Source organism: Anopheles gambiae, chromosome 2, assembly GCF_943734735.2.
Source record: "Anopheles gambiae chromosome 2, idAnoGambNW_F1_1, whole genome shotgun sequence".
Lineage (NCBI taxonomy): Eukaryota > Metazoa > Arthropoda > Insecta > Diptera > Culicidae > Anopheles > Anopheles gambiae.
The window spans coordinates 66,066,959-66,079,529 of NC_064601.1; the positions used below are offsets into that span (position 1 = coordinate 66,066,959).

Here is a 12,571-nt window from a genome sequence, read left to right on the forward strand (position 1 = left end):
AACAGTAAATAACAATGATTAGACAAATCCGTTTCTTGTTTATTAGAGCAGTACAGCAGATAATTTTACAAACTGTTTAAGTATACCAACTAGCAACAGTAAAACACTAACCAAATAAAACCTGTTACTTTTTAGGCTTCACTTTCATTACCCGGTTCACCATTTAATCTTCGTAGAGGATCTAGAGGATCACACCAGGTACAATCAACTCAAAAAATGCACTTACCCACTATTATCTTGTTTTAAATGATGATTTCTACTGGTTTTTTTCCAACATACAACTCTTTTCATCCAAAATATACCTTCATAAATTCTACAACAACACAACATTTTCCAACGTTCCCCACATAACTTATTGTTTTATTTTCATTTTCTTCAATATTTTCTTCTCTTGGTTGTTGCGTAGGTCGATCATTATCTTAGATTATCTATTGTTATTCTTTTTTGTCATTATCTATGCCTTTCTATAATTCATATTTTAACAAACACCGATAATTTTATAAAAAATAGGTTATGTATTGTTCCATCTTGCTCAAATTAATATACATAACTAACAATATATAATTACCACTACCTACACACTTCAATACTCCACTCCAAACATACTCATAAACTTATTCCTGTTCACATTCGATCCTCACTCTTTTTGCTTATTCCATAATTGTCTATCGAATGCATTCCTTCTTGTGGTGGACTTCATATCTTGGATCAATCGAAAAATCAACAAAATCACCGTGGGCTCTATGATGCAATCATTCAATCGGAAATCTACAGTTCACGATACGTAACGGTAGAGGACGTTTCGTTGGTGTACCTGGTAGCGATAGAAAACCACTGGTACTATCAACATATCTCGATGCACAAGAACACCTGCCATACGCTGATGATTCCAACGCGGTAACGCCGATGTCGGAAGAAAATGGTGCAATCATCGTTCCAGTATACTATGCTAATTTAGGTACACTATAAAAAAAACCCCTAAAATTCATACTCTCTTTCTCTCTATCTTCCGCTCTCTCATACCTCTCCCATTTTAATGACTCATTACAATCAATTTGTTTCTATCGATTTTACAGAACTTTACTTTTACTGCAACAGATAATTTACCTTAACTTTACACTTAACTCAGATTTTAATACTAATTGTTTATTCATGTATATTGTAGCATTATTATGGTTTCTCGTCAGTAAATATTTATTATGTTAAAAAAATATTGAAATGTAAAGTATGGAAAATGTGAATTCGTATCATATATGTGTCACAATACACTTTATGGTGTTACAAAAATGATACATTGCAATATATAACATGTGCTTATAAGTTAGTATTGCTAATGAGAGTAGCAGAAAAATATTTGGAAGAGAGATAGATAATTATAATTGGGATTAGAAATGAAATTCAAAAATTTTTTATAGTGTCCATAGTATATATAATGTATTCTAGCTCGATTGTGGTATAGCGTATTATGTCGTATTTTGTATGTATGAAAGTGTGTAAACATCCGCCGGCTGATCTAATATACCATTCAAATCATAGTTTGGCAATATTTAACTGATGTTTGAGTTTGATAGACATATTCCTTTTGAAAATAATAACGGCAATTTTTTAAACTATGTACCTAAAATCCAAGTTCGGCTAACCAAGATCGGCAAAAATCATTGCAATGCTAAGCAAAGCTGTAATAAGCTGCTGTCTCTAGTGAAGAACATTTAACAGAAGGCTTTCATCAACTCAGTGTTGGTTTACTTTTGCTTGTTTAAATTTATATTTAAGCATACAGCTAATTTAAAAACATTCTTCATTTACCTCGTACACCCAAACCACCTAAACGTACCCTGAAACAGGAAAGAAAACAATATGTTTTTACCAAAATACGATTTTTTATTATTCAAACAATAAACGCATACATACAACCGAGCAAGATAAGTAGCAGTGCGAAAGCAAAACCATAATGATTTAAAAAATATATAAACATATGTGTGTATACGCCTGTTTTCAGCTACGGTCGAATCTCGTGCCGTTTGCATCGAATCGCCAACCGCCTGCTTAGAAATCGCATGCCACTACGATCGAATGCGTGCATCCACGGTTGAATCGCGTGCCTGTACGGTTGAATCGCGTTCCACTACGGTAGAACAGTGTGACACTTCGATCGAATCGTGTCCAAGGTCTTTGAAAGAGAACAGGTCGATGCGTTTAGAGTAAATTGACAGAAAGCCATGGGAAAATTTTGACAGTTAAATTGAACATTGTTTATGTTTAGCGATGGACGTTGCTATGGAGTGAATAAGAGTTTTGTTCAACATTTTGCACACATTTCCTGTTAGAATATTATACAAATTAGAATCCAGTTAGAATATTGCATAACTGATAAAATCCAAGGATCTCATTTACACCTGTTTCCATTTACGTTCGAATCTAGTGCCATTTGCATCGAATCGCAAACCGCCTGCTTTGAATCGCATGCCACTACGATTGAATGCGTGCAACCATGGTTGAATCGCGTTCCACTACGGTCGAATCGCGTTCCACTATGATCGAATCATATGCCACTAGGATCGAATCGTGTGCCGCTACCATTGGATTTCTGAAAGCAAGAGCATAGTAAACCGTTTGTTTACGTTTGAAAGCTTTTTCTTTCTTCACCGACGGCATTTAGCTAGTAAAATACTAATAAAAAGGAATTCTCTGATTATAGGTAAATCACGAATATTGGTTTAAACCATGGTCCCTTGTTGATGGTAAAATCCTTGTTTTCAACCAATATTCGTCGGGTTTACCTATAATCAGGGAATAATTACCTTTTATTAGTATTTTAAAAACGAAATGCAGTCGGGGAAGAAAGAAAAAGCTTTCAAACGTAAACAAACAGTTTACTATGCTCTTGCTTTCAGAAATCCAATGGTAGCGGCACACGATTCGATCGTAGTGGCATATGATTCGACCATAGTGGAACGCGATTCAACCGTACTGGCACGCGATTCAACCATGGTTGCACGCATTCAATCGTAGTGGCATGCGATTCAAAGCAGGCGGTTTGCGATTCGATGCAAATGGCACTAGATTCGAACGTAAATGGAAACAGGTGTATAGGCAGGGCTACATTGATCGTACTCTCTGGTTTAATTTTGATTTTCACTAGCGCACCTGGCGGCGGCTGACCGAAGCTTTTTTTGGTCATCGAGGGAACGGTCGTGCCGGATCTCAAAATTAAGTTGTTTTTCCATAGTTTTTTGCCATGAAAATGGATGCAATTCGTACAGGACATGTGCATCTACCTTTTACAAAACTTTTCTTGTCTAAATTAGGTTAAAAACATGGAAAAATTACATATTTTCTGAAGCGGCTCCAAATTGTTTGGAAAAATGCTTCGGTCAGCCGCCGCCAGGTACGCTAGTGAAAATCAAAATTACACCAGAGAGTACGATCAATGTAGCCCGGCCTTATCATTCGTTTCCGGGTTATAAGCAGAAGACGGTATGCATATTGCATATTGCATATGTATGTGCCGATTCGATGTTTCATGTTACTCTCAGTGTTTAAATTAAAGTAAATAGGACTTCTGTTACCCAGTTGGAACATGTAAAGGCCGGGCTAAATTGATCGTACTCGCAAGCGTAATTTTGATTTTCACTAGCGCATCTGGCGGCGACCAGCGCAAGCTAGATGTGGGTATAATTTAAGTGCCAAAATTATTCATACTTGGTGTCTCATCAAGTTTCGACCAGGCTACCTGTTTGCCGTAGGAAATGTTGATAAACGTCCATAAATTGCAACAAAATAGGCCGTTAATTGTTGTTGTTGGACAAATCGTCATTCATACAAAGCGCTGGGCCACATTTTTCCCCATCTTCCAATCTCTATCCATCATTGGGTAAAATTATAGCCTCCTCGACCCAAAACGTTTTTTGACAGATAAATTATGCCAGCATCTAGCTTCAACCCGCCGCCGCTAGATGGCGTACGCGTTCACAAAAATTACACTAAGGAGTACGATCAATGTACCCCGGCCTTAATGTTTTATGCCTGTTACACTTTTCGTTCTTCCAGCAGGACCGTTACAAACGGTAGTGATTCGTTGCCACGGAATGGCAAGCAAGGATGTAATCTGTATACAGAGTAGACTGCAATTACTTCTCCTTTATTCTTCAGAAGTGATTGATCGCAAAAAAATAACCAATATAAAGGCCGGGCTACATTGATCGTACTCTCTGGTGTAATTTTGATTTTCACTAGCGCATCTGGCGGCGGCTGACCGAAGCATTTTGCCAAACAATTTGGGACTGCTCCAGAAAATACGTTATTTTTCATTGTTTTTTACTTCAACTGGTCTGAAAAAGCTATGCAATTGATAGATGAATATGTTGTGCAAGTATTTCAGTCATTTTCGCATAAAAAAACGGTTAAAAAACTACTTAAATTTGAGATCCGGCACAACCCTTCCCCCGACGACCAAAAAAAGCTTCCACCAGCCGCCGCCAGATGCGCTAGTGAAAATCAAAATTACGCGTGCGAGTACGATCAATGTAGCCCGGCCTTAATATTCCTAATAGTAGATTCGTCACTTTTTGACAGCATGGGTGAAAACATTTCCCCAAACAAGTTTTCTGACGACTTGCCTTACACACAAACAATCTTAGAATCTTCGTTATTTGTACTGAAATACCTTAAAAAGCACTCAAAATATTTGTTATTGTAAGCTAAACCAAATCTGAACTAATTAAAATCCATTTTTGGATCAAAATAATGCCGTCCATGAGGACACCAATGTGTACTACGTATGTGTTGCTAAGAACAAAGCGAACGGTTCCTATAGAAATTCATTTCACCCATTCTGTCAAAAGGAGTTTTTTTTATTCCGAAATTAATTGTCAATTTGTATGGGACGAGACCACCTGGTCTTCATACACTTTGATTGGATCTCTGAAATCAAGAGCATAGTTAATGGTGTTTTAGCTTAGTAAACCATGGATGCACGCCTTCGATCGTAGTGGCATGCGATTCGAAGCAGCCGGTTGGCGATACAATGCAAACGGCACGAGATTCGAACATAGCTGGAAATAGGTGTAATTTCTATAAGCACAATTAAAAGACTATCAATTAACAATGTCTAAACTTGAAAGAACCAATCAAAGCATTATCTTTACACAAAACATTGGTTTCATTATTTATATTTAAATTCACAATGATTGAATTCATCTACTATTTCATTTATTTTTTTCATGATTTTTTTTAAAATCAGAATCAATATGCTGCGCATGCTCATTTGCTTTAAATTAGTCAAAAAAAAAACAATAACTGATGGTTATTTTCTCCTCTATTAATATCAACAACTCTGGAATCTACGAAATTTGATCAGGTTCAAGGCACTCGTCGTATACTTCGCATCAGTCGCGTATTTCGTACACATCTCACGGTGACCTGCTCGGGGGCATGACAAAAGAGAGCCGTCTGCGAAATCGATCAGCCCGTAACACTAACCATTCAATTGTACCACCTCCGAATGCTAACAATCTATCCTACGCTGAAACAAACCATAAAGGACAGCGAGATTTCGTGAGTTTTGTTTGCTTAGCAGCTTATCTTGATCAGAAATTTGAAAAATAAAAGTCAATTTCCTAACCATATTAGGACTTGACACAGGACTGTACAGACGATGCCGGAAAAATAAAACATAACGACAATCCTTTCATAGAACCTGCTCAAACTCAAACTGTGGTAGATATGAAAGGTAAATACAGATAAAAACAACATTTTGTATTTTGCACACTTAAATAGTTTAATCAATTGTTTTCCTATGTCTTCTAGACGTGATGGTGTTAAATGACATTATTGAGCAAGCTGCTGGTCGGCACAGCAGGGCAAGTGATCACGGAGGTAATTTCGAATAAATATGCTGTACATATAATATAAATAAATATAAATTTAAATATATATATATATATATATATATATATATATATATATATATATATATATATATATATATATATATATATATATATATATATAATCTGTAATTGCAGTGTATATTATGTTCACGGTTATTTCACATTCGAGTCACCTGAAATAAAAAGAAATGTTTTCAATAATTTGTTTGTTCAAAAGTTTGTTTGATTTATCATTGTTTAGCTTCCGTGATACGTGTTTTTATACTATTCACGGATAATTTTAAAAAAACATGTTTGCATTATTTGTTATTATTGTAATCATAACTCCATTTATTATTGTAATCATAAACGCCTACAATTTTATGTTTTTAATGGTTAATTTTATGTTTGCATAATAACGCCATAAATATTATGTTTCTATAATACAATGTTTGGTTATGTTATATCGACAAAGCTAAAAATGTTACAATTTTATTAAATTATTTCGATGGTCTTGATTGAACAAAAAATCAAGCATTTTAGCATATATTACTTTGTCCCACATTAAGAAAGCTGTAACCTACATTTTGCTTGGACGAATCATCATGAAAAATATATCTTAAGAATGTTACTATCAGTGATTGAGATTATACCTATGCTTTAAACAAAACAATTAAAGCTCAACATAACTTGATCCATAATAAACAAACGACAAACCAATTTAATATTGTTTTTTTTTTATCTTATTCTGTCCAACCACTGTAGTTGGTTTAGGTTTGCTATTAGTGACTTAATGATTACCATTAGCTGGATAGTCAGTCCAACCTATAGGCCGGTGTTATACGGGGTTTGAAGTAGAGTTGGGAAAATTAGGGAAAATAATGAACGGAATGCAGTGATTTTGAAAAAGGAACATAACGAGTACGTTAATTGACATAAGGGGAGGACTGTTGTGAACTCTGAACTCGTTTCGATCATTCTGATTGTGCAGAACAAACCAACTAGATTCAAAATTTCGAACAAACATTCGATCGTTCCTATGCAGGAACAGAAAGAACCTACTTGATGTGTTCTAGAATGCGCATCACTTGTATGAACCCTTGACAGACATGTTATTAAGTAATGAAATTTGACGACTGTACCACGGGATTCACCGTCAGTTAGTCCCAAGTGGTCTATTGGTATAGGTAATATATGCAAATAAAAGTACTTAAAATAAAATATAAATGTAATCACTCATATAAAAGTAATATGAACTAAAACAATTAAGCATGATAATCCTATTCCCCGATTGTTTGAAAGTTTAATTTCGGATGAATATTTGTTGTAATAATTTCTATCTATTTTTAACGAATAACACACATTTTATGTAAGTTGTTCATTTTATTCTACATGAGCACTTAAAAAGATAGTTGCCAATTGTTTATAGAATACTTTGACGTGTGTAGCTTGTCTTTAGTTTGTTCCGTTTTTAAGTTATTTTATGTGGACATTAATGTAACATCCTAGTCACATGTGATCATCAATTATTTAATTTTAGTATTACTGTAATGATGTAGGTTGAAAGCGAAATACCCTAAAATATACGATTTATTGAATTTGGTGCTAGACTTTAAACTTCTAGTTGACTCCACTTTCTTGTGTTTTATTTATCTTTTTTGGAGCGTTAATGTGATATCTTTCCGTATGAATAATGCCTTCCATGGTAATGAAAACCAAACAAAGTGTGAAGTAAGAACCTAATCGTTTAAATAATTCCACAAAGCTTTTAATCGAAATGAAACAATCCATAGCTAATGACTCGTGTAGTGTATACAAAATAGTATTTTTTTAGTATAGAAAGTAGTTGTAGCTTAGATACCTTTAGAATAATTGTGATTGCTGTTTCATTTTGGGTTTTGCATTAGAATAGTACGGAGTAGATTTACGCTGTTTCAAATATCCATATGATATTCGAACGAAAACAATACAATTCAGCAACATCTATTTTAGGGAGAAGGATTTGAATTTTTATCAAAATTATTGTTATTATTTTTTATCAAATCAATTTTGTTTTGTATAAAGCTTATAAAGTAGATTTCTACTATATTTTGATTTAGTTAAAATCATCCCATCATCATGTAGATGATATTTTAATATAAGATATTCTAAAGTAAAAAAAACCGTAATGTTCACATATTTCAGATACAGTTGAATGCTAAAAAATCAATGCAAATATAGATTAAACATATAAAAAATATGTAGATATTGACATGGTTTTTAGCAACATGTGGTCAAAATTTAAGTTTGGTATACCGACAACTACGACAATGCCAACTACAGTGGAACCCTGCATGACGAGTTTAAAGGCCGGGCTATATTGATCGTACTCTCTGGTGTAATTTTAATTTTCACTAGCGCACCTGGCGGCGGCTGACCCAAGGATTTTTCCAAACAATTTGGAGCCGCTTTAGGAAATATGTAATTTTTCCATGTTTTTAACCTAATTTGGACAAGAAAAGTTTTGTAAAAGGTAGATGCACATGTCCTATAAGCATTGCATCCATTTTCATGGCAAAAAACTATGGAAAAACAACTTAAATTTGAGATCCGGCACGACCATTCCCTCGACGACCAAAAAAAGCTTCCACCAGCCGCCGCCAGATGCGCTAGTGAAAATCGAAATTACACTTGGGAGTACGATCAATGTAGCCCGGCCTTTATACCAAAACCTAGTAATGCGGGAGGCTCTTTTCCATTTAATTTGTATGCAAACGCAAACTCATATGTATCTGAAAAAAGCTAATATCTTCATAATATAATTTTTTTTGAAGATATTAAGGCCGGGCTACATTGATCGTACTCGCAAGCGTAATTTTGATTTTCACTAGCGCATCTGGCGGCGGCTGGTAGAAGCTTTTTTTGGTCATCGAGGGAATGGACCTGCCGGATCTCAAAATTAAGTAGTTTTTCCATCGTTTTCCATTGCAAAAATGGATGCAATGCGTGCAAGACATGTGTATCTACGTTTTACAAAACTTATCTCCTCCGATTTAAGTAAAAAACATGGAAAAATAACGTATTTTCTGAAGCGGCTCCAAATTGTTTGACAAAATGCTTCGGTCAGCCGCCGCCAGATGCGCTAGTGAAAATCAAAATTACGCTTGCGAGTACGATCAATGTAGCCCGGCCTTTAGTAGATAATTGATACTTTGTCATTATTATTGATCCATGTTGTAGAAAAGTGGTCGATTGATTTAGTTGTTTCTTTAAAATTTCTCGAATAAATCGTTTGAAAATGGTCGTTTATTGATTTGTGTCTAGGAAAAGTTTATTGCTTTGATGTTAAATTCTACCTACTTGATTTCGTTATGGTAGTAAAGGCCGGGCTACATTGATCGTACTTTCTGGCGTAATTTTGATTTTCACTAGCGCATCTGGCGGCGGCTGACCGAAGCATTTTGCCAAACAATTTGGAGCCGCTCCAGAAAATATGTTATTTTTCCATGTTTTTTACTTAAATCGGAGGAGAAAAGTTTTGTAAAACGTAGATACACATGTCTTGCACGCATTGCATCCATTTTTGCAATGGAAAACGATGGAAAAACTACTAAATTTTGAGATCCGGCAGGTCCATTCCCTCGATGACCAAAAAAAGCTTCCACCAGCCGCCGCCAGATGCGCTAGTGAAAATCAAAATTACGCTTGCGAGTACGATCAATGTAGCCCGGCCTTAATATTCACGAATAAAGCATATCAGCATGAATAAAGTGTTTTAACCTTTCCAATTCGTTTACATAAAATCTACAACCCGCTTGCACATCACATATTTAGTCATATGAAACTCCTCCAAATGACAACAGTTGATAGGGAAAATTCTCGCTTTAATGAACGAGTAGATCTAGAAAAGCGACTTAATTATATAACACTTTTCTTCTTTAAAGGCCGGGCTACATTGATCGTACTCGCAAGCGTAATTTTGATTTTCACTAGCGCATCTGGCGGCGGCTGGTGGAAGCTTTTTTTGGTTATCGAGGGAATGGTCATGCCGGATCTCAAAATTAAGTAGTTTTTCCATCGTTTTTCATTGCAAAAATAGATGCAATGCGTGCAAGACATGTGTATCTACGTTTTACAATACTTTTCTCCTCCGATTTAAGTAAAAACCATGGGAAATTAACATATTTTCTGAAGCGGCTCCAAATTGTTTGGAAAAATGCTTCGGTCAGCCGCCGCCAGATGCGCTAGTGAAAATCAAAATTACACCAGAGAGTACGATCAATGTAGCCCGGCCTTAAGGCCGGGCTACATTGACCGTACTCGCAGGTGTAATTTCGATTTTCACTAGCGCATCTGGTGGCGGCTGGTGGAAGCTTTTTTTGGTCGTCGGAGGAATGGTCGTGCCCGATCTCAAATTTAAGTTATTTTTTCACCGTTTTTTGATGCGAAAATGGCTGAAATACTTGCACAACATATTCATCTATCAATTACAAAGCTTTTCCAATCCAGTTAAGGTAAAAAACAAGGAAAAATAACATATTTTCTGAAGCGGCTCCAAATTGTTTGGAAAAATGCTTCGGTCAGCCGCCGCTAGATGCGCTAGTGAAAATCAAAATTACACCAGGGAGTACGATCAATGTAGCCCGGCCTTTACATTTTATTATTCGATTCCTAGTATCGAAACTATAATACTCCTAAGGGATGATCAAAATTAAAGAAATGCTCAATATTAACTGATAATTCAGTGAGATTTACACCGAAAAATTTCCCAAAAATTAATTAATCCCGAACACGAATGATATTTCCCGTTATACAAGATAATATTCGTTGAGAGAGATATTTATTGAGCATTTAGGTTTGTACGTTATCCGAAAACCTTGTCATGAACGATACTCGTTACAAAGGATTCCACTGTACAAGACAATACCTCAAAAAGCAGATTCATCTTAATTTATAAAGGCCGGGCTACATTGATCGTACTCCTGAGTGTAATTTTTGTGAACGCGTACGCCATCTAGCGGCGGCGGGTCGAAGCTAGAGGCTGGTATAATTTATCTGTCAAAAAGTGTTTTGGGTCCAGGAGGCTATAATTTTACCCAATGATGGAAAGATGTTGGAAGATGGGGAAAAATGTTGCCTAGCGCTTTGTATGAATGACGATTTATCCACCAACAACAATTAACGGCCTATTTTGTTGCAATTTATGGACGTTTATAAACATTTCATACGGCATACAAGTAGCCTGGTCGAAACTTGATGAGACACCAAGTAAGAATAATTTTGACACATAAATTATACCGACATCTAGCTTGCGCTGCTTGTCGCCAGATGCGCTAGTGAAAATAAAAATTACACTACGGAGTACGATCAATGTAGCCCGGCCTTAACGAAACGTTTTCATTAAGGCCGGGCTTCATTGATCGTACTCTCTGGTGTAATTTTGATTTTCACTAGCGCTCCTGGCGGCGGCTGACCGAAGCATTTTGCCAAACAATTTGGAGCCGCTCCAGAAAATACGTTAATTTTCCATGTTTTTTACTTAAATCGGAGGAGAAAAGTTTTGTAAAACATAGATACACATGTCTTGCACGCATTGCATCCATTTTTGCAATGGAAAACAATGGAAAAACTACTTAATTTTGAGATCCGGCAGGTCCATTCCCTCGATAACCAAAAAAAGTTTCCACCAGCCGCCGCCAGATGCGCTAGTGAAAATCAAAATTACGCTTGCGAGTACGATCAATGTAGCCCGGCCTTTATATTGACAGGTGTTTTCTTAGAACTGCGTTTGAAAAGGTTTTTTTCGGCTGCGTTTCGTAAAATATGTCCACAACAAATGTGTTTTAACTGCCCTCAAGTACATTGATGCTACAGCTGCATATCTTTTTAATATTAAGATAACTTTTACTGTTTGTTAAACATAATATGTTTGACCATGCCTTTTGCCACAGTTTTGTTGTTATTGCCTTTGTTGGTTGATTCAATGATTAATATAATTCCAAATAAGTGTAAAAACATGAAGTTGGCCATATTTTAGGAAAAAAAAACTATATGAAGAGAACATAAAGGCCGGGGGACATTGCCCGTACTCGCTAGTGTAATTTCGGTTTTCACTAGCGCATTTGGCGGCGGCTGACCGAAGCATTTTGCCAAACAATTTGGGGATGCTCCAGAAAATACGTTATTTTTCCATGTTTTTCACTTTAACTGGACTGGAAAAGCTTTGTAATTCATAGATCAATATTTTGTGCAAGTATTTCAGTCGTTTTCGCATCAAAAAACGGTGAAAAAACTAATTCATTTTGAGATTCAACACGACCATTCCCCGGACGACCAAAAAAAGCTTCCACCAGCCGCCGCCAGATGCACTAGTAAAAATCAAAATTACATTTGCGAGTACGGACAGTCTCCCCCGGCCTTAATACGGACGTCACACGAGGCGTAAACTCAAAAAGTTTACGCTTGATTTGTATGGGAGAAGTCAAGGTGGATTTAAAAATATCAGGTGGTGGACTCTAGTGCATTTTGACAATTCGTCACTTGACGTAAGGTCCCCAGGATTCAAACTTTGTTTACATTTATTAAATTTGTTCATATAATTTATCTACCCCATTTTTTCGATTAAATATTCTTTAAAAATATATTTTGGACTTTGCGAGTTCTTATTTAACATTAAAACATAGATTAAAGTGTGTTATTTTGTGTTATTCCGTGAATTTATT

General features: G+C 35.9%; 1 protein-coding gene across 50 annotated transcripts in view; it reads left to right on the forward strand.

Annotated features, from left to right (window-relative positions):
* The window catches only part of LOC1278521 (sodium channel protein para), a 95,161-nt gene that overhangs the window by 55,500 nt on the left and 27,090 nt on the right, over positions 1-12,571 (forward strand). For 32 of the 50 annotated variants that reach the window (XM_061651077.1, XM_061651076.1, XM_061651083.1 and 29 more), the window contains 5 exons: positions 136-198; positions 775-958; positions 5,360-5,556; positions 5,632-5,731; positions 5,809-5,877. In XM_061651077.1, coding sequence (XP_061507061.1) covers positions 136-198; positions 775-958; positions 5,360-5,556; positions 5,632-5,731; positions 5,809-5,877 — 613 coding nt within the window. The remainder of the gene's footprint in view (positions 1-135; positions 199-774; positions 959-5,359; positions 5,557-5,631; positions 5,732-5,808; positions 5,878-12,571) is intronic. The other 18 variants (XM_061651099.1, XM_061651104.1, XM_061651126.1 and 15 more) reach the window with 2 other exon arrangements.